The sequence below is a fragment of the Gallus gallus genome, chromosome W (assembly GCF_016699485.2).
Source record: "Gallus gallus isolate bGalGal1 chromosome W, bGalGal1.mat.broiler.GRCg7b, whole genome shotgun sequence".
Taxonomy (NCBI): Eukaryota; Metazoa; Chordata; class Aves; order Galliformes; family Phasianidae; genus Gallus; species Gallus gallus.
This window is the reverse complement of record NC_052571.1, coordinates 762237-785558: the sequence shown is the minus strand read 5'-3', so window position 1 is coordinate 785558 and position 23322 is coordinate 762237. Positions and strand designations below refer to the sequence as shown.

The 23322-nt window shown below is 43.8% G+C and overlaps 1 protein-coding gene across 10 annotated transcripts in view; it reads right to left on the bottom strand.

The window, feature by feature from the left end:
- Positions 1-22033, bottom strand: part of UBAP2L2 (ubiquitin associated protein 2 like 2) — a 115005-nt gene extending 92972 nt beyond the window's left edge. For 8 of the 10 annotated variants that reach the window (XM_040655175.2, XM_040655177.2, XM_040655182.2 and 5 more), the window contains exons 1-2: positions 18926-21777; positions 3278-3417 (exon numbers count right to left, since the gene is read on the bottom strand). In XM_040655175.2, coding sequence (XP_040511109.1) covers positions 3278-3417; positions 18926-18929 — 144 coding nt within the window. In that variant the 5' untranslated portion in view covers positions 18930-21777. Of the gene's footprint in view, positions 1-3277; positions 3418-18925; positions 21778-21807 lie in introns of those variants that run through there. The other 2 variants (XM_040655184.2, NM_001277104.1) reach the window with 2 other exon arrangements.
- Between the last annotated feature and the right edge of the window lie 1289 nt (positions 22034-23322).

Genomic DNA, 23322 nt, shown 5'->3' with positions numbered 1-23322 from the left:
ACAAGGTAATCGAAGCACAACCATTACCTGTGGGGACTTTCCCTCAGAAGGCTGAAATAACTGCCTTGACAAGAGCCTGAAATATATGGACAGATGCTAATTATGTATTTGGGATGCTACACGCTCATAGCACCATCTGAAAAGAGCAAGGATTGCTCACACACAAGGAAAAACAGCGTAATGTAAATCTACCAAAGAGAGTGGCTATTATACATTGTGAAGAACATCAGAAAGGTAACACTGTACAGGAAACTGGAGATAAGATGGTGGATCAGGTGGCAGAACAGGTAGTTGAAGAGGGCTTTAATTACAGACGGTAAACTTAAAATCTCTGAACCTGAGTCAGAACCTGTAAAATATTCTAGAGAGGATAGCAATCTAATTAATGATTTAGAAGGGAAGAGAGCAGGCTGACAGATGGGTACATGCCCAGATGGACACACTGTTGTGCCCTTTAGTATTTTATGGAAATTGGTTCTAAGGGGGGATAAGAAAATGTATTGAGCAAACAGACACTACAAAGTACGATCCTAGTACCAGGAACAGGGTACAAGTGGGCCTATTGGGAAAGAGAACCTTCCAGGGCAACAATGGCAAATTGATTTCTCGGAAGAAAAGGGGGGTATCGCTGCATGTTGGTACTGATACCTATTTGGGATGGCCAGAGGTATTTCCCTGTAGTGAAGAGTGAGAAGAGGACCCTGCAGTTATAGAGAGAAGGGCCTCACAGCAAGAAAAGGGAAAGTAGCTTCACAAAGTAGAAATAAGAGGCAAATAGAGATAGTTTATGTAGAGAGTGTTAGAAAACAAGGGATTCCAAGCACTTTCACAGGCACTAGGTCCGAAATAACAAGGAGGATGAAGGCCATAAAGATAAGGACTGGAGAGCAGCTTGAAGACATTTGGCAGGGAGGTGATTCGATGTCTACAGGGCAAGATGAAACCGGTTCGGGGGATGCCCCTCCCCTTTGGGGTCACAAGTTTGCAGCAAGGAAGACTACGAGCCTTCATCATCACGACCTACTACGCACGCACAAGGGGGGGGGAGGGGCTGCATGCTAATGTGCTCTCGGGAATTTAATGAATATGTATCCAAATTCCTGTCAACTACTGATTATGTATGAGTTCAGCCTATATCTGTAGCAAGCTTTTTCCTGACAGTGTGCAAGTTAGGTGGAGCGATCCCCCTTGCACCAGGATGTACGCGCATCACCAATAAACACGTGCCTGCTCTATATCCTTACTGGCTATAGGGTCTGATTTCTGCATGTCAGTAGGACAAATAAGGCTCAGGAGGTAATGAAAATGCTGTTACATGCTGTTAATTCCAAGGTTCGGGGTTCCTGTAGCAATCTCATCAGATCGAGGCCCACATTCTTGCCAAGGTGGTCCAACAAATAAGCACATTATTGGGAATTGATTGGCAATTGCACACACCTTATAGACCGCAGTCAAGCAGACAGGTATAAAAATGAATCACCGGATCAAATTACAGATAGTAAGACTTGGCCAAGAGGCTGGGATTCCCTGGCCGCAGGCACTGCCTTTGGCACTGCTGAGAATTCGGACTAAACCCCGAACCAAGGAAGGATTAAGCCCACCTGAGATTCTTTATGGGCGACCTTATACTGTACAAAAGGAAATCTCTATGCAGGTGGGGGATGAGGTGCTTAGTGAGTATGATTATCAATCAGAGCTGTTGTGTATATATAGATGAGACTCAAAGAATAGAGACTGACCTGCGAGCTGTATGGGAGTGTACCAAGTTACGTCACCAAGTCTCATTGGATGATACTTCTTTCGGCTTTACAGAATTATGGAAAAGCTCACTAGTTGCTTACCTAATTTTGCATGGTTAAAGCAGCTCTTTATGGCTTGCATTATAGTAATTGCCTTGCTTATCTTAGTAAGTATTTCTCTGTGATACATGCTATGGCTGTGTAAGGGTTCAGAAAATAGCTACGAGGACTGGAAGAAACACAGTCTAAGACAGAAGATGGAAAATGCGAGTTATTTTAGGAATTCTTCCCGAAATGGGATCATCTAGCAAAAGGTTTTGCTAGACTTAAGAAAAGGGGGGATTGAGATCAGGAGCTCAGGTGGGCATAGGGTTTGAACGTATAGGGGTTAAATAAGCTAGCTTTAGAAACCAGGGAAGGAGGAGGACATCTCGACATTTCATGGTCAGCTGTGCAAACACAAAGAAAGGAACAATACAGAATGAATGGCTTTGACCGGTTTGAATGCACCATAAAAAGGTCAGACCGAGGAAGACGTGGAGCCTTCACGAGGAAGACTTCTGACTTCATCCCCACGACCACCAGAGGGAGACCCCTACTATGGACAGCGCATGCGCTGGGGGAAGGGCAGTATGTAAATGAGTTCCTGGAAGGATAATGAATATGTAGATGAGTTTCAAGAATTCTGCTGAATATGTATGGCCTTGGCTTACAAATTTGTAGCGTTTTTGCTTGCTGGTGTGCAAGTTTGGTGGAGTGATCCCCCTTGCACCCAACCCTTGCGTAATCGCCGAATAAACCATACCTGCTTTATAACCTAACTCTGGGTTATAGAGTTTGATTCCACATGTCAGTAGGAGATCCTCCACTTGTTGCAGAATCCCCCAGTGCACTTCTCGCAGGGATGGCAGGGTGTGGCTACACCAGTCTATCTCCCTTTCATAGTCCATGATATTCCTTAATCTTTCCACTTCCTACTCAGTCTGGTGGCAGAGCTGAAGGATCATCCACCTGCTCACAATGCACACAGGTGGTATCCCTGCTACCCTCCAGTATTTGTGACAGGCTCAGTCACTCCCTACAGCCAGAAACCTGTACAGATGCATGTTTGCGTGGGTGCTTAATCTGGGTTGTCACATTCTTCCTAGCAACAGCTTTCAGCCAAGTGGAGACCATGGCTAAGTCTAGCTCTTCCAGGAGAGCGACGACCACTAGGTGAGCTGCCCTCTTGAGTGGAGAGGGACTGTGACCTCCCTCACATACCACTGTGCCTGCATGAACTTCGGTGTAAGCTGTTGCACTACACTCAATGACACACCACACCCTGTTCACTGGGCTCCTAGTCCCACTCCCTAAGGGCTGCCTTTGTATGTGCAAGGGTTTAGTCACTATCACTCCTGGCTTCACCCATGGATCCTCAGAGTTGTCTCTTACCAGGAGAGGAAGGGACTGGCGCACAAGCCTCCAATCCAGAGCCAATCCCCTTCAAGTCTACATATTTACTTCAAACTCCAAAATTATTATACAGTAGCACATACCTGTATTACTTGTTTCTGTTGTTGTATTGGCTGCATGGTTGAAGTTTGCATTTTGTCCCGAGTGCCCCGGGTACGTTCACCGCCCACCGAAGTCATCATATACAGTATATACAAAACAATGTATGTACAAAATAGAAAATCTGAAAGAAAAAAAAAAGTATGAGTTAATTCACAGCACTGATTTAACACTCAGATAATATAAACACAGTATCTTCAACTTTACTTGCCTTTACCATGAATTCTATACAAAGATACCTGAGAAAGCAGCTTAAAAACACCATTATTGGATTTACCAGCCTTTATAGTAAAAGGGGGAATTAAGTAGATAAAAAGCATCCCTACCAGCTGATTGGGATCTGTCTAGATCTGTACTTCCAGACTACATCCACATTTCCCAGAATTTCCAGTTATTTAACATATACACTTTTTAATCTGCTACTCTGTTGAAATTCCAGCTTCATCTGGAATCCCCCATGCACATCAGTGCTATCCTTATCTGTGGCAGTCAGCTTTCATTTCAATTCATCCTCTGTCATTAAAATTACTTTGAAACAAGAAAAATAATAAAACAGCTTAAGTTGGAAAGAACCTAAAAGGTCATGGAGCTCCAACCTGCCTGTCATGGACAGGGCTGCCAACCACTAGACTAGGCTGCCCAAGGTGTTCCATCCAACCTGGCCTTGAATGCCACCAGGGACAGATGGGGCACCCACAACTTCAGTTGGCCTCTTCTCCCAGGTAACTAGCAATAGGACAAGAGGGAATAATCTCAAGTTGCATCAGGGGAGGTTCAGGTTGGATATAGATTGTAGCAAGTCAGGAAAGGAAGGCAAGAGTGGTGTGGCTGAATGGGGACCTACTGGTTAAACTGAAGAGCAAGAAGAAAACGCACAGGCAGTGGAAACAGGGACAGGTACTGTGGGATGTGTTTAAGGAAAGGGTAGATGAAGTACTTAGGGACATGGTTTAGTGGATAATATGGGTGGTAGGTGGATGGTTGGTTGGACTAGATTATCTTAGAGGCCTTTTTCAACTTTAATGATTATATTATTCCATTTTACCATTCTCTGGGCAGAAAACATACAGACAGTCCCTCATCAGCAGTTAATACTTGACCTTGTAAACATACTGCAACTCTAGCAAGCAGTCAAAACAGCTGTATTTTGAAGAAATAGATGCACATGTGAGTGAAGGCAGAGACCCTAGGATGGTCCCTGTACAGGGGGACCCCCTGTACCGGTACGGGGGGTTCCCGTCTAAGAAATTAAAGGGGGGAAGAACCCTTACTTCAGAGGCAAAGTTTAGGGAGTGGTTTACTAGGAATAGGCAGGACTTGGGAGGAGTTTGGTAGAAAGGGGACAAGGCTTTCACTTATCAGTAGCACACCGCAAAGGAGGAGGCTCCTGGAATTCCAGGTCTGAAGCCTTCAGATGAGAAACCGGACCAATTACCACAAAGGAAATCATATTTAAAAGACTTGACTAGACACTGCGCATGTCCAAGAAGGAGTGAAAAACAAGAAGACATTCACGGAATTAGTTAGTATAGGACAACCCACAGTCTAGAATGAGTTAGCATTACTTGCTTCGTGGAATTATGAGTGTGCATACTGTGTGGTATAAATATGACTGCTTGAGAGCCACTAGTTGTGCAGCTGGGGCAGTGCGAGCCCCCTGTGCGCCATGTATACACCTTAAATAAACTACCTTACATTCTGACTCTTGTGAGGCTGAGTGCTGTTTCACAGGTCACATGAACCAAAACAGACTTCCAGAATGCTAGCAGAAAGGCAGAAAGCATTACAGATTGGTCTTCCCAAAACTGTTGTGCAAAGAAAGTAGCCATGCTTTCTTTAATGACCAGAAAAACAAACAAACAAACAAACAAACAAAAAAAACAGCATGTTTACATCAGTGAGAAGAAAACATTCACAGCAATCTAGTTCCTCCAGAGGAAGATATCTTTATGTAAAGGAAAAAGCAAATTTAAAAAATAAAATCAGTATTTAACAAAATTGTTCACTTCAACTATGTTTAGCTTCTCAGGCACTAAAATTCAGAACTCAGCACTCCCTCCTAAAGCCAATAACTAGACTTAAAACTTTAAAGAAACAGTCATTTAAAAGGAAAATCATCCCAAACCCCAAAGTTGGTTGTTTTAGTTTCTGTCACTATGTAAAGTCTAGCCCAAGGACCTAATACAAGAGCAGATACATGACTACATAATAAGCCAGGACAAGATTGGTGATGGAATGGCAACAACTCTTCTTGTATTCAAAAGCAGTAACTAAATATTAGTATCTCAACAACAACTTTTTCTAAGATGACCAAATCCCACCCCCACAAGTCTCCACACAAGAAGTCATATTTATCACGACTGGATTTCTGCTCTGGATTTTAGAGAGAAAAGAAGGCAGCAAAGAATCAAAGAGTAACTGAATGCATTAACAATGCAAAAAGCAGGTTTATAAAGCTATCATAATGCTTTCTTTGATTGTTTGTTCAAATTTCCTTGGGCAAGAAATCTAGACTCCAGAAAGTCAGAAAAACCTCAAGATACACAAAATACAAATTGCCTTGACAGTGTAGCAGCAAATCTATTGTTGAACTTCCACGGAAAGACCTAGTGCTGCAAGGCCTTATCAGGCTCAGTATACCAGGAAGGACCTGCTGCAAGTGGACAAGGGCCTTCTTAGGGAATACCTACAAGCTTTAGGGAAACAAATTAAGGAAATCAGCAAAATAGTTGTAGCAACATGAGCAAGGGGACTGGATTCACCAATCCATTCATTTGAACCTGGGGATTGGGTTATGCTTAAAACTCTTTTTCTTGTTGGGAAAAGCAGTTTGGGTCCTTCCAGGCTCTGGGAAGGACAAACCTCTTTGTGGAACTGTTTTTGCCCAGGGACCTGGGTGCACTTGGTGGGTGATGCAGAAAAATGGGGATGTTTGATGTGTACCACGAGGGAATTTGATGTTGGGGGAATGCAGACAGTAATTCCATGTGTATATATATGTTTGTGTGTGCGTGTTTAATGCTTGTTAATTATTGCTTTTTGTTTGTATATATTAAGCATGATGTCGTGATGTGGAATAAGGGGTGGAATGTCATGGTTTTATGTTTAGTTGTCAGTATTCCGCATCATAACATCATGTACTGCACTGGGGGTTAAAGAGTTAATGCTCTGAATTCTTGTATTGCTGATTTTTCCAGGTACCTGGTTCTAAGAAGAGAAGAACTACATATCCCAGAAGATTTTCACTATTCTATTTTCCATTTAGAGGGAAAGATAAAACAGTTTGCAATCACGAGACTGCCTCTTCTTTTTCTGCTTGTCTCTGGATGGGTGGATAATTTGTTACGAACAATGGGATGGGTGTGGGGCACCTCAACCTGAATGGGGGGATAATTTGTTGTATATTGGAGTAGTTGAGCATAAATAATGGGAAGGAAGTGGGACCCTTCAACCTGAATAGGCATAGAATACTGTAATGAGTTTTTAATACTATGAACATGCATGTATCCTTTCTATAAATGAAGGTGTTTACCTGCATTCAGAGTACAGATTTGGAAGGGGCTACCCTATGTGCACCTGGTATGCGCGCAGTGCTGAATAAAAACATACCTGCTTTATAACTACTCTGTGGTTATAGGGTTTGATTCTACAAGTCATCTCTGTGGTGTGTGCTCCCCAGCCGTCTCACCTTCAGCATTAGAGTAAGGCCTTCATTTTTGGACACTCTCTCTCTCATTTATTAGCTCCAATTCAATTATATTGTATTATATTTTGCATTCCAATATCTTATTTAGTAAATTAACTTTCCTCCTCAGATTGTTGCTGCTGTTTTGCTTTTAAGCCCATCTCTCTACCTTTTCCCCTTTTCCCCCTTCCCCCTTTCCTGGAGCATGGGTCCATGGGTCCCCCTCACCCTATTAGTAATGGAACTGGGTCAAACCGGCCCATAAACTGCTGATACAAGGAAAACAGGATCTTATATTTCCTAGTTTCTGACACTGAGTCTCTCTTCTGTTTCTCATTAGCTGAGTACTCAGGTTCAAATTCTTTCCAATTCACCTATCATGTGCACATTCCCTCTTTGTAAAGTAAGCAGGTAGCTGTCAAAGTCCATCTCTCTTTGTCTCTCCAAGTAAGCAGAATTCACAAAGTAGTTGTGTAGAGCAAATGAAGGTAATGACAAAGCCTTTATTTAAGAAATAGGCACACGAGGGAAAGACATCAAAAAGAATCGACTCACCCCTCCCGGTAGCAGCGCGCAGGCAGAGCCGAGCTGAGGAATGTGTCCCTCCCCCGTTCGTACTGCCGCGCCGCCGCACTCACACACTCACAGAGCCCACCCATTGGTTCAGGCTGTGACCCTGGAATTCCACTACAAGTTGTCAAGCCATTATCTCCTGCCCAATATCTGCCAGGTAAGTTTCTTTCTTCTTGTGCAGTTCTGGGTGCAGATGTAATTTTAAACCATAACTTTTTCCTGCCACCCTCCCTCTCCAGCAATTTCTACAAGGAAGGACAGTATATAAATTAACACTCTGTAAGAGATTATTCTTTTGCACCTTTGTCTCAAAGCTTGTTGAGGACAAGTCCAGGCAAGTCCTGGTCAAAAATCTTTTGTCTGAAGATTTGCAGGCCAGGGGCAATGTGAGAGAGAGAGGGAGAGTGATGTGCGGAATCAGACTCTATAACCCAGAGTTAGGTTATAAAGCAGGTATGGTTTATTCGGCGATTACGCAAGGGTTGGGTGCAAGGGGGATCACTCCACCAAACTTGCACACCAGCAAGCAAAAACGCTACAAATTTGTAAGCCAAGGCCATACATATTCAGCAGAATTCTTGGAACTCATCTACATATTCATTATCCTTCCAGGAACTCATTTACATACTGCCCTTCCCCCAGCGCATGCGCTGTCCATAGTAGGGGTCTCCCTCTGGTGGTCGTGGGGATGAAGTCAGAAGTCTTCCTCGTGAAGGCTCCACGTCTTCCTCGGTCTGACCTTTTTATGGTGCATTCAAACCGGTCAAAGCCATTCATTCCTTATCGTTCCTTTCTTTGTGTTTGCACAGCTGACCATGAAATGTCAAGATGTCCTCCTCCTTCCCTGGTTTCTAAAGCTAGCTTATTTAACCCCTATACGTTCAAACCCTATGCCCACCTGAGCTCCTGATCTCAAGAGAGGGAGAGCAAGCCATGAGGGTAGGTGACTGACATCAGTTGCCTCATGATGTGATGCCTGCCTGCTGACGGTCCTGGGCCTGCTACCTGAGACTTGCCTCTTCCTCCTGGACTTACCCTGTTGCTGTACTTGCTTGCTGCCTAAGGCTGGCCACACTGCTGCAGCTATACCCCTGCACTTTTGCCTTGGACCATCAGAATGGCGTGCAATGGGACGCTGCTGGATCTCGGTGGTGACTAACCCTGCTTTACGCAATTCTTGCCTCTTTGCCATCTTTCTTATCGCCTACTTTCCCTTCCCCATCACCCTAATTCATAATAGCCGCTGGCCTCCCCCTCCCCATCTCCCTGATTAAGATTTGTAATAAACTGGTTGGACCAACATTTGAACCATTGTTTCTTAATCTCACGTCGGGTATACATATATCAAAGAACCTCCTCTCCCTCCTTTAAATTGGAGCGAGACACATGCCAGCCAGACTCTCCTGATTGAGCTAAAAACAACATTCTTCAACAGACTTGTACTATTCCTGTTGCCTCTAAAAAAATGCACATACTCTATTCTTTAACCACAGACAAAAGCTTATCTTGTATCATGGGTTCTGAGCTATGTCCCTTGTGTACAACATTCTATTACTTATGTAAAAACAATATTTTGTCTCCCACACAACTGTAAGGTACTGAAGTTAAAAACAAACTTACAGTGGATCACCTATTGATCGCTATCATTATAATCAAGTTAGCTACATACGCAACATTTATGCAACAATGAAAAAAACAAAATGTCAGCTGCTAAATCAAACAAGAAAAAAAATAAACCACTTAATAGGAAAGTAAATCACATTTAAACTGGTACCAATGAGATCAGGAGCTCAGGTGGGCCTAGGGTTTGAACATATAAGGGTTAAATAAGCTAGCTTTAGAAACTAGGGAAGAATGACATCTCAACATTCCATGGTCAGCTGTGCAAACACAAAGAAAGGAACGATAAGGAATGAATGGCTTTGACCGGTTTGAATGCACCATAAAAAGGTCAGACCGAGGAAGACGTGGAGCCTTCACGAGGAAGACTTCTGACTTCATCCCCATGACCACCAGAGGGAGACCCCTACTATGGACAGCGCATGCGCTGGGGGAAGGGCAGTATGTAAATGAGTTCCTGGAAGGATAATGAATATGTAGATGAGTTTCAAGAATTCTGCTGAATATGTATGGCCTTGGCTTACAAATTTGTAGCGTTTTTGCTTGCTGGTGTGCAAGTTTGGTGGAGTGATCCCCCTTGCACCCAACCCTTGCGTAATCGCCGAATAAACCATACCTGCTTTATAACCTAACTCTGGGTTATAGAGTCTGATTCCGCACATCACCAAAAGTAAGGGAAAAAAAAAGGTGCTGAACTGATACAGGTTGGTTTGTTTAGCAATAGGGATTAGTACATTAGTTTAAGAACCAATATATTAGTTTAGCAAAAGGAACCCTTAAGTGATAGTTTTGAAACTTTCCATTTCAGCTTTAGTGGATGAGCAGTCTTGTTTTTCCTCAATAATTTTGCACTGGGGACATAAAAGAATACTTTTATCTTCTGCCTCAGTGATTTTGCCTCATGAGAAATATTGGAGTCACAATAGAACACTTTCAGTTTTTGACTCAGAACTTGCAAGGACATTTTCCTCGAGTTCTACATACATTGTTTTTGCAAGGTGGTTCACTATGGCCTAATAAGCAATGGAAATCTTCCAAACGGGACAAAAGTGGATGAAAGTGAGTCAAAGGTTCCAGTGATGAAGCTGATGGTGAAAACAGAGGAATAAGTTAGTCAGCACTTGACCACCCTAGATAGCACTGTACATGCCCAAAGGTACATTAGCATATATTAATGTGTTCCTGGAAAAGAATGAATATGTATGCCAATGTACTGCATGTGTATTAACTGTTTAAATGTAGAAACTGAATTCTGACAGCATGTGCTTGTTTGTCAAGTTGCCTAGTACACACTGTAAGGAATAAAGGAATGCTGCTTTCTAACATCACATTGGAGTTAGAGAGTTTTCTTCCCAGATTATGGATGACAGAACTGCCAAGGGAGGGGGGAAAAAACAATTACTCGGGAGTACCAGCTTTGGCTACTGAACGGGATAAATACCTATTTCAACTATGCGATTTGCTCTGATGTAACTATTCCTATATAAACAGTCCCTAAAATTAACCCATTTATGCATTAAAACAAGCCCAATAAGATTCAGGCCGAAACCTGGATACTCCAAATGACAAACAAGCAGTTAACACAAGCTTAGAGCCAGGACAATATCCAGAGCAAAGAATTTGCTTTGACTAGTATAGCGGAAATGCTAAGTTATGGCCTGAAACAGTGATGGAGCACCTGGTGGGAAGGCAGGGCCAACCCAGGGGAGCTCAGGTGCATTCAATGCCACTGGGTTATTGGCAGGGGTGGAATCAGGATCCATCCCTTCCCAGACATCATTTAAGGGCTGGCAGTGGAGGTAAGGGTATCTTTTTAGAGATTCTTGCGTACTTGATGCCTTCTGAAGGTAAGCAGCTTCTTTTCCTTATTTCTGTGCCTCCTGCTGTTGTGCTTGAGTGAATCCTCACTTGCTGCAGCCTGGGATCTTGCTGTTCTACTGTCATTGTTGCTCTTTCCACTGTGTTACACTTGGTGAGCCAGGTGGATGTGACAGAAGCATACATATTTAGGATAGATTGTCTTAAAACAATAATGCTTTGGTCATCAGGACTCCTACTACCCCAAAGGATGAACTCCTGGGGAAAACCCTTGCACTGGAATGGGCTGCCCAGGGAGGTAGCAGAGTCATAGACCCTGGAGGTGTTCAAAGAACGTTCAGATGTTGTACTGAGGGACATGGATTAGTGGGAAATATTGGTGGTAGGTGGACGGTTGGACTGGATGATCAGACTGAATGATCTTGGAGGTCTTTTCCAACCTTGGTGATTCTCTGATCCCTGGGTTCCCCATGGCTGAGTACCACATGGATTATTGAAGAATGGGGGCCTGTGAGGGCCAGTGGTCCTGTTATTAAATCCCCTTCCAAGATGGCAGAATTTTTGAATAAATTAAAACAATTTTTTCTAACAACTGAGGAAAGAATAATAGTACCATTTGCTGTGGCATGGCTGCTACTACTATTAATTCATATCATTCCTCTGAGGAAGGATTCAAAAACAAAAACAAGCTTTTAAAAGCCCATATCAGACAACTGGAAAATAAAATTACACTTCTGATGGGGTAAACTGCCTCACCTTGAATGGCATTTACCCTCTAAAATTAAGAACTGTATCTGTACAAGGGGAAAAGGACTTAGATCAACAGGATCCTGGTTGAATTTAAAAATCAAGAAGACAGAAGTCCAACTAGAAGATCTAGGAACCTCAGATCTCTAGAATTAAGACCATAAATTATTCAAAAAACTAAGGAAGTCCAGGACAGGCCAGTGGGGTTGCCATACAAAGGAATGGCCCCCTGCCCACACTACATTACATGTGATGGCATGCCCATACATGGTTGCTGAACTCATGGATTTATTACAGTGATTTAAACAGAAACATGAGAGAACCAGCTTGGCTCTTTAGATCATGGGACATGGGGGATAAAAGTGTGGTTATTAATGGACCTGAGATTTCTTAACTTGCATCCATCACCATGCATCTGGCCCTTAGACTATATGAAGCTGTGATGTATAATGAGGAAAATCATTCTCTAATTCAATGGATGATGACTGCATGTAGGATCACATGGCCAAATAAAAGTGATGTCCCAATAAATACTCATCTGTGGACTTGAATGGAGGAACTTCAAAATTATATTAGAGAATTGGGAATGAAGGAGGCAACTTATGATGACACTTTTGAGAGTCCAGACCTGGTTAAGTTCTCAGCAGGGATGAGGGACCTCATCTTACAACAAGCTCCTCCCTACCAGTATGGCACACTAGTATCCATACTGAACCTTTTAGTGGCCTCAGAGGCCAATATCCAACAAGCTGCTCAACTGGTGGCTGATCTAGGGGAAACAAAGCACCTTTGGACCAGGCGCAATATCTGAACACTGTAAGGAGTACAGGTCCCCCTGTAACTAAAAATAGGAGACCTGCCTGGTGGACATCCCAATCAGGACCCATAAGGGCATCTCGAAAACAAATGTTTAATGACATAATCCAGGCTGGGGTTCCATTTGCAAAAATTGATTGCCAGACCAATCATGTTCTCCTCTAGCTATGGAGACAGTTGGAGGACAATCAAAAATTTCAAAATATGCCCAAAAAAGCAGGGGTAAGCATTATTGAACAAGTGTCAATGAGAACATGGAACCAAGAAGATTTCCTAGTTCCTAACAAAAGGAAAAAGCCTCCTCAAGTGACCCAGGTAACTATGCCCGAGCTACCTGAGGAAAAAGAATTGGAAATAGCACAGTTACTTGCATGACGGGGGATACCAGTCCTCCTGTACCTAGGGCCCTGTAGAGGAAACAAAGGCAATGACAGAGCCTTTATTTGAGAAATAGGCGCTATAGGAAAAGATATCAAAGAGGAATTAACTCACCCCTCCCAGCAAGAGTTTGGAGAAAGGGGCACGCTGAGCAATGCAGTCTTCTTCCACTTGTACTCTCGCACCGCAGGAGAAGGGCAGGGGGAGGGGAAAGCCGCACAGACTCAGATTCAGACTGCACACACACTCCCAGAAGCATCGCTGAGACAGAAAGGGTGACTCTAAGCCGCCCCCCGCTCCAGGCACTCACGTGCTCATGTATTGGTTCAGGCTGTGACAAAGGAATTCCACTGCAGGCCCCCAGATGGGACCAGAGGCCCTATATTGAATTGACCATTTTTTGGTCCCTGAAGAACATATAGAATGTGTTAAAACAATCATGATTTCAAATTGGCTGGGTATTTTTTTTTGTTATATGTTTGTTTTGTTGTTTTTTGTTGTTTGTTTGGTTTTTTTTTTGTGGGGTTTTGTTTGTTTCTGTTGTTTGGTTTTTTTTGTTTGTTGAGTCTAGCTTCAGAGCTCTGGGAGCAACAACAAAGAGCTCAGACACCATTCCTACAACTGTACAGATATTCCTGCTCCTTGAACTAGATATTCTGTGAAGAACAGAGAACAATACTTATAAAACACTGAATATTCAAAAAAAAAAACAAAACAAAACCAGAAGTCTTCCTGAAAAAAAACCTTTTCAATAAAGCAGAATTTTCTGTAATACATAGGTTGCTCCAGAAGTAATGCCACCTAATTATTTCCATAGGAACTACAACAGATACAAAGAGCACAATAACACTACTTGATAGAGCAAATTCTTAGCTACAATATACATTCTGTTATTGCCTGATTTCTTATTCTTAGGGATGCACTAATCTTGAGCTTGGAAAAAGCAGTGCTAGAGTGTCAACCAAGTCTCTTGGGCCCCCTTGTATTTACCTGCTCCTTTCTAGGGTGTTTTATTTTGGAAGTTGTAAAGAGCAGTAATTCTTCATTCTCCTGTAGTTTAGTATCATTTTGTTCTAGACAGGTAAGAACTGGCTTCACTTAAAATTCAAGAGTAACAGAACAAGTGTAAGCAAAATAGCACACAATACCAAGTTGACAAGTTGTGATTAGTGAGGGAAAAAAATGCTCAACATCAAATGGGAAAACACTGCAGTAAAACCAAGAATTCCAGTTCTCTGACTGAAGCAGGTCAAGATCAGGATTAATGTCACAGGAAACTATTCAAGCTAGACAAAATGTTAATACTGCTCATGACCATGTATAATGTGATGGAAAGTGCAACAAGATCCCAAGCTGCAGCAAATGAGAATCAACTCAGACACAACGGCAGTGGGCACAAAAAAAAAAAAAAAAAAAAAAAAAAAGCTGCTTACCTTCAGAAGGCCTGTAAGGACCTCAGGTATGCAGGGATCTCTAGATGAGATACCCTTACCTCCACTGCCCACCCTTAAATAAGGTCTGGGAAGGAGTGGATCCTGGCTCCAGCCCTTCCGGTCACCCAGTGGCATTGCATGCACCTGAACTCCCCTGGGTCGGCCCTGCCTTCCAACCAGGTGCTCCATCACTGTTTCAGGCCCTGTCTTAGCATTTCCGCTACACCATAGAAGGAACAATCCAGAATTGGCAGAAAAAATGAAAATGATCTTGTGTCCTTTTTAGTTCTTATTTCTGCAACTGCTCATCTCCAAGAACCCGACAAAGGTTGAAAAAAATAATTCCACTTCTTTTATTTGGGAAAACTAAACTGAACTAAGCGGCTGTGAGTTTTCATCATATTTTTTTTTGCACAGTAAAAACATAAGATTAAGGAAAGAAACTTTATTCTAATACTGTCTAACAGTCTATGATTTTATCTCTTCCTTCTGGAACTTCTTATTTAGTGGTATATGTTACTGGAAAAAAACAAGTTGCTTTTTTTATTTAAGCAGACTCTTCCCTCAATTAATATTAACTTTGGGAAACACTATGATCCTGAGGGAAATTACAGAAAGGTACCAGAGCTGCTCCAAAAGTACTGTCTCCTATTTTATTATGTAGGCCCACAACATCAGAAGCAGATGTTGGTGGTATGGCAGTAGAGGTTGAACCTTCCTGCCAATACTCCATTACATTTTATTGCTTTGTGACAGATGGCAGCAGAGGGGCAGTCTGACAAAACGGTGTCTGACATGGAGGTACTTATTGAGCACGGGTGCAGAATTGAATTCCTCCATGTGGAAAAAAATGTACCCACTGATATTCATTGAGGTTTGCTGAACATTCATGGTGACTAAATGATGGATGTGAGCACAGTGTGGTGGTGGGTGGTGCATTTCAGCAGAGGTGACAGTGGGCAGGTCACCTCTGGTAGCGCAGATTTTTTTACCAGTGAGAAATGAAGGCTCTTGTTCATCACTGGTGAAAATGCGTAACTAATGGCAGTATGTTAAAAAATGGTGTTTTGTAGATGAGAATTTGCTCAATCAAATACTCTTATCGTGCTCTTTGTAGCTTTTGTAGTTTTCATGGAAATAGGAGACATTACTTTCAGAGCACAGAGTCACAGAATGGCCTGGGTAGAAAAGGCCCACAATGCTCATGTAGTTCCAACCCCCCGCTATGTGCAGGGTCGCCAACCAGCAGCCCAGGCTGCCCAGAGCCACATCCAGCCTGGCCTTGAATGCCTGCAGGGATGGGGCATCCACAGCCTCCTTGGGCAACCTGTTCAGTGCGTCACCACCCTCTGGGGGAAAAACTTCCTCCTCATATCCAACCTAAACCTCCCCTGTCTCAGTTTATAACCATTCTCTCTTATCCTACATACTGTCATCCCCACAGGAAATACTATTTTCCCTCACATTGAGGCGGAGCTTCATATGTTCCAGACTGCACCATTGCCCCTTGTTCTGTCGTTGGGTACTGCTGAAAAGAGCCTGCCCCATCCAACTGACTCCCACCCACTCTTTAGATACTTTTAAGTGTCAGTAAGATACCCCTCAGTATCCTCCTCTCCAGGCTGAACAGCCTCAGCTCTCTCAGCCTTTCCTCATAGGAGAGGTGTTCCATCCCTGGGACCATTTTTGTGGCCCTCCTCTGGACGCACTCCAACAGCTCCATGTCTCTCCTGCACTGAACACTCTACATCTGGACACAGCACTCCAGGTGAGGCTTCACCGGCGCAGAGCAGAGGGGCAGGATCACCTCCCTCGCCCTGCTGGCCACCCTGCTTTGGATGCAGCCCAGGATACGGTTGGCTTTCTGGGCTGCGAGGGCACATTGCTGGCTCGTGTCCAGCTGCCATCCACCAGTACCCCCAAGTCCTTTTTGGCGGGGCTGTGCTCCATCCTTACATCTCCCAGCTTGTGTTGCTAGTGGGGATTGCCATTACCCAGATGGAAGACGTTGCCTCAACCCAGACCTCAACCCAGTTGCAGACCTTGCACTTGGCTTTGTTGAACCTCACGAGGTTCACGTGGGCCCACTGCTCAAGTCTGTATAGGCATCTCCTGTACTGAGGACTCCACATCTGGATGCAGCACTCCACATGAGGTGTTGAGTAGAGGGGCAGGATCACCTCCCTCAACCTGCTGACTACACTTCTTTTGATGTGACCCAGGATAGTTGCCTTATAAGAGAGATGCTCCAGTCCCCTAATCATCTTTGTATTCCTCTGCTGGACTCTCTCCAGAGGTTCCCTGTCCTTCTTGTACTGAAGAGCCCAGAATTGGATACTTCAGATGTGGCCTCACCTGGGCAGAATAGAGGGGGAGGATCACCTCTCTTGATCTGCTGGCCACACTCTTTTTAATGCATCCCAAGATACCACTGGCCTTCCTGCCCGCAGGGGCACACTTGATTGACAGTCAACCTGTTGTGCACCAGGATACCCAGGTCCTTCTCTGCATTTCTCCTTTCCAGCAGGTCAGCCCCTAACCTGTACTGGTGCGTGCAGTTATTTCTTACCAGATGCTGCTCCCTACACTTGTTCTTTTTGAACTTCATAAGGTTCCTCCCTGCCCAGCTCTCCAGCATGTCCAGGTCTTGCTGAGTGGGAGCACAGCTTTCTGGTGTGTCAGCCACTCCCCCCAGCTTTGTATTATATTCATAATCTTGTTCAACAACATAAAATATAGTACAATAAGTACATAATAAGTGCAATAAGAATTCAGCCTAGCCTTTCATGAATGCTATATGCACACTGAACTATAATTTACAAACCATCCAATTCCTAGACAGAACATACATAGGACTTGGGCAATTTTATTACTCAGATGATCAAACGTTTGACCTGTTTCCCTCACAGAACTACTGAATTACAGTCTCCAGTTCAGCTAGCATCAAGACAATTATCCCTTACTTACAAGCAAAGAAGTTACTCAGATTTAAAATATACATCTTACTGCATTTTCACTGAATTTTTCTATGAACATTTCCAAAACCCATTCACCTTTCCATCAATGAAGATCTATAAAAGTGTCTGTTACCACCACTCTTCTTAAATTCCATCTTTAATTCACTGTCTTCCCAGAGGGATGTAAGAGCATATGGCTTTGAGTTTCCCTAAAGGACTAAAAATTTGTCAAGTAGTTTAACCTAGAGAAAGAAGGCAAGGCTCGAGGAGAAGGGGTTCTAGTCACCACATGCAAATACCTGAAGGGAGGGTGCAAAGAGGACAGAGCCAGGCTCTTTACAGTGGTGCCCAGTGCAAAGACAAGAAGCAATGAGCACAAATTAGAACACAAGAGGTCCCCTCTGAACACCAGGAAGCATTTCCGTGCTGTGTAGGTGACCGAGCACCAGCAGAGGTCACCCAGAGAGGATGTGGGATCTCCTCCACAGAGATCTTCAAAAGCTGCCTGGACATGGGCTTGAGCAACTTGCTCTGGGTGGCCCTGTTTGATCAGTCTAGTGCTTACCACAGAAGAGCCATGATTCAGTTAACATTTAAAACCAAAAAGAAAGAGAAAACAAAAAAAGCTTTCAGAAGCCATATGCTCTACTCTGTTATACTGATCATATTATTATTATATATCATATTATTGCCTTTCCACCATGCTAATCTTTCTGACTGTAAGAGGGAGAAAAATGCTTTCATTGCTCAAGAGTAATCTCAATATGATCTCTAAAGCATTATTTTTTAAATATCTACTTCTATGAATAATATTGTAGTCATGTTTACCATCTAAAGAAGGTAAACTGAAGATGCTTCCACAAAGACAGTTGGACAAAAGATAATTTCCAGGGAACTGAGAGTTAAGAAACAACTCTAAGGGAGCTGTGCAGTTGTTCACATAACCTACCCTGCCAGTTTTATAATCTAGAGGGAATATCAATGGAACAATATGCTCAGCAAAAGTCATGATACAGTTGAAGCAAGATGAGCAAGCCATGAGATCTCAGGCATCAGATTGTATCACCTTTGGTATGTCTTTAGTAATTGTACACTCTTTGCAGGAAAAAGGCTGTAGGTAACCCACTTGTTAAAGGGATTTCAAGAGCCCCCAGGTGGATTGGGAGTCCTGACAGCTGGACGAAGTTCAAGAGTATGAACTTTCATGTTAGAGCAAACCAGAGAAACCTTTTGTACAATTTTTTGGAAATATGAACCTCCAGTAATTGCAGAGGAGCTACTTCACAATCTTTCATCCCAGTTCTCACTTTAATGAACATAACCTGTTTATGGAAACTGTATGAAAAACAGTATAAGTCCAAACTAGGTCTCTGAGAAGCAAAAAGGATGCAACAGGTTACAAATGAGCAGACTGTATCAGGAAAAAAACACACAAGGTAAGTAAAAATTAAGAAAACTCCAGCAAAAAATCAACACTGAAGTGGATATTACTTGGATTTCCTTTAACGCCTTCCATTCAATAGTTTTGAAATATACATACATAACACTAAGGTTCTTTTAAATTAGCATCTTATAAAGGGGAAAGTCACTCAACTTCTCTTTTACCCATGTCATATGAAGCTGTTGCAAATCTGAAGACAACACTGTTTCTTCCAGAGTCCTGCTCCTGTGCTTTTACCAAACAAGAGACCAAAAAAAAAAAAAAAAGTATAATTTTATTATTTCACAAAAAGCCTATTCCAAGTACTGGCACTAAACATTTCTAAAATTACAATTAAATATTATTAATAATTAGTATTAGTAGTATTCTATGATACAAACATTTCTCAAGCACTATTAATCAGCATATTATTTTGCTATGATTACTATCACTAGGGGGACACCAGCAACAAATACAGAACATACCAAAAATGGTGTTTTATGAGGAAAACATTAAATAAAAGTACATGGAAAAAAGATAAAACATTAGATAACTTATCCTTTTGGAACTGTAGCTAAGAAAAAAAAAACACATTATGGTAAGTGACAATATTTTGCTGTTGGGATTCTCCTTAGCTTCCCCTAGATTTTAGTAACTAATCTTGAACTCTAAAATCCTTGAACATTTCCAAGATATCATTAGTGCTGCAAACTGATTTAGCCTAGCTTGCTTTAAAGTTAAATAGCTGTCAACGGTTTATTGGGCCAGATCAGCCCGTTCCATGACTAATTGGGGCAAGGGGACCCATGGATCCACACCCTGGGAGAGGGGGAAGGGGGAAAAGGGGAGGAAAAAAAAAAAGTAGGGAGATGAGCCTAAAAACAAAACAGCAGCAATGAGCTAAGGGAGTAAAGTAATTTAGTAAATGAGAGATTGGAATGCAAGATAACACAATATAATATAATTGGAATTAAAGTCAATAAATCAAATAAAATGAGAGTGTCCAAAACTGAAGGCCTTACTCTAATGCTGAAGGTGAGATGACTGGGGAGCACACACCACAGAGACAAGCTGTGAAAGTCTTCTGGGAAATGTAGTTCTTCTCTTCTGAGAACCAAGTACCCAGAAAGATTGACACTCCACAAAATTGGAGCATTAACTCTTTAAGTTCCAGTGCTCTACATGATATTATGACGTGGAATACTGATAATAGAAATCATAAAACCATGACACTAGTATAAGGTTAAAAATAAATTCCTTAAACAAGTTAGGCCAAATCACCACAGAGAAATCAGGCTTAGGTATAAATACCAAGGCAGTCAGATAGGAACCCAAACCCATGTTCCACTGGACATTGTGATATAACTGCCAAAGGAATTGCTAAAGGAAAGTCTGATAAATATTAAAAGAGCAAGTCTCCAAAGGTTAAGTTGAAATCATTAGCTTTGAAGGGCAATTTCAATTTGCTCTGAAGGCCATTTCAATGCAAAGTCATCCTCCCTCCTCTAGGCCCGTATATCCTTCTCCTTTCCCTCACATCCAGCTCTTTTCTCTCCTTGAAACAAAAACAGCTGCTCTCAAGACAGGACAGCCTCTCCAATTCACCAGCCACTGCCACCCCAGAGGCTATTGTTTTGATCTGTTGCTTTACTATAAGCATTCAACACTTACCCAATTTGAGATAAGGCTAATCAGTAGCTAGAGAACTGAGCTGGCCCTTGTGAACTTTCCCTTACATAGTTCAATACAAAAAACCCCTAAGTTTCTGTTTCACAGGACTGCATATACCTTTGAACACAACCAAGAAAGCTCTGTAGAACTCATGCTCCTGATTTAATACAACTGTAAGAGGCTTCAAAGCAGGTTCACCAGAGTGACTCCCAGGTAGCATTAAATGGTATTGTAGACATCACATTGTTTTTTCTCTTGGTTATTTTTAAAGCATGTATTTCACATCACAGAGTTCAGATCCTTTCCATCAGACTTGAAGGTGCACCAGATCCCTCTCTACATTTGGTTGCTTCCAGAAGGGTTTCTACTACCAGTTCACCTCCCTGCTGTAATTTCTGTTTGCTCTTGTTGTTGAAGGAACTTCTTTTCATGCAATACAAGCAAGCCCAATAACAAAGCCCTGTCCCAGCTTCCCATTCTCAGCAGCCACCTAGCCAGGAGGTAAGGAAACTAGGAAGAGTAGGTTAACAGGCAGAAAGGTTGGTTTGTAGTCCTGTCCTCAAGTAACCTGTTGTTACCACTGTAACGCTTACTAATGGCAAGTCTTATGTAGCTGTGACTGTGACACATCTGGCCCACATCCTTTAACAGGAAAGGAGGAACCAGGATCAAGAGGCAATGTGGAAATAGACACAAACAGGACACAAAGCAGGAGTTACCCATACCAATAAATTCCTCTCCTGTGCCCAACTGCATATGAGGGCCTGTGAGCACAAACCCCTTAGCTGGCCTGCTCATATCTTCCCACCCTCCTCCTTTTGCTCCCTAGATGCCAACACTCCAGGCCTTGGCCACCTCAGCAAGAGTACCATGGCAGGGGATCACCCTGAAGAGGACAGGAAGCAACACACCTCAGGGCAGCTGATAGGTTGGGCCAGCTCCCCATCCCATGCAAAAGGATCGAGCATGGATGCGGGCTGGAGTCACTCCTGCTCTCCTTCCCTCTGCCCCAGAGAACACGGTCTGTGCCCTGCGGGTTGGGGGGGGAGAGGGGGGAGGAGCAGCAACATAGGGAAGGCCACAGCTGCCTACCAAGTGACTGGTAGTGGGGTGAACACCAGCAAAAGTAGGGCAGAGCTGCCTGGCCTTTAGTAGACGGGCCGCTGCCGCCAGACAAAAGCCACCGCCGGACCGGTGGGTAAGGGAATGATACAGCCATCAGGTTGGGGATGGACCGGTGGGCCTACTGCCCTCACGCAAGGTGAGACGGGGGGGAGGGGAAGAAAGACACGGCGCGCAGTCCGCACCCCCCCCACCCCCCTCCGAACTCGGTATTTGCCCAATGTGCTCACAAAGCAGCAACTGCGACCGACGCCATCACGTGGCAGCTCCTCACCTCGGTCGTTCGGTAAGTCGCCCTTCCTCACCTCCACGCGAAACTGCTTTCCCCACAACGTGACACAACACCACGCGCTCACCCACCGGCTTCTCACCCCCCCCCCCACCCACCACCAGCAACAGCAGACACAAATCCACCATCCTTTCCACCTACCCCAACACCAAATAAGCAGAGCGAAAGAAGCCAGCCTCTTCCCCTCTCACTTGACTGGAGCTCCGCCTCCTTGCGTGGCGGAAGTGGAGGGTTGGCCCCGCCCGCAGGCGGTGTCGTGCTAAGGGTACTGGCATTTCCTGACCTGTGACGGATATGCGAGTTCTGGGGCTGTCTAAGAGTTCTTGTCCTGGGAGAGGCTGCACTGCCCGCAGTACTAAAGGGCCACGGTGTGGCGTAGCCACCGCGCCCAGCAGTATGGGCTTAGAGAGAAGGAAAGTGTTCAAAATCATGACTCGGGCCCACCAGCAGGCTGAGCTGGGAGCTGTTTTTTTAAGTTTTCCTTCTGATTTCAAATTATCTTTTATCTGTTTCCCTATGGGTTTTTGGCAGAATTTGTGTATATCTGAGTATTTATACAATCATAGAATCATCTAGACTGCTTATTAGTAGAATAGGTATTTTGAGAATGATTTCATAATCACCTGGTAGTGTTCTTAAAACCATATACAAGTGGTATAATACAATTGCTAGGACTTGTTCTTCAAGAGTTCAAAAGCAGTTATAGCTTATATCAGTTCCCCATGGATTTGGTGGGTGGACTGTTCAGCGGATGAAGAATTGGCTGCAGGATCAAGTCCAGAGAGTGGCGGTCAGTGGCTCCATGTCTGGATGGAGATCAGTGACGAGTGGTGTCCCCCAGGGGTCGGTGCTGGGACCGATAATCTTTAAGATCTTCATCAGTGACATTGACAGTGGGGTTGAGTGCATCGTCAGCAAGTTTGCTGATGACACCAAGCTGTGGGGTGCGGTGACACACCAGAGGGATGGGAAGCCATCCAGAGGGACATGGACAGACTTGAGCAGTGTGCCCCGGTGAACCTCGTGAGGTTCAGCAAATCCAAGTGCAAGGTCTGCAACTGGGTCACGGCAACCCCCAATATCAATACAAGCTGGGGGATGTTAGGATAGAGCACAGCCCCACCGAAAAGGACTTGGGGGTACTGGTGGACGGCAACTGGACACGAGCCAGCAATGTGCCCTCACAGCCCAGAAAGCCAACCGTATCCTGGGCTGCATCCAAAGCAGGGTGGCCAGCAGGGCGAGGGAGGTGATCCTGCCCCTCTGCTCTGCGCCGGTGAAGCCTCACCTGGAGTGCTGTGTCCAGATGTAGAGTGTTCAGTGCAGGAGAGACATGGAGCTGTTGGAGTGCGTCCAGAGGAGGGCCACAAAAATGGTCCCAGGGATGGAACACCTCTCCTATGAGGAAAGGCTGAGAGAGCTGAGGCTGTTCAGCCTGGAGAGGAGGATACTGAGGGGTATCTTACTGACACTTAAAAGTATCTAAAGAGTGGGTGGGAG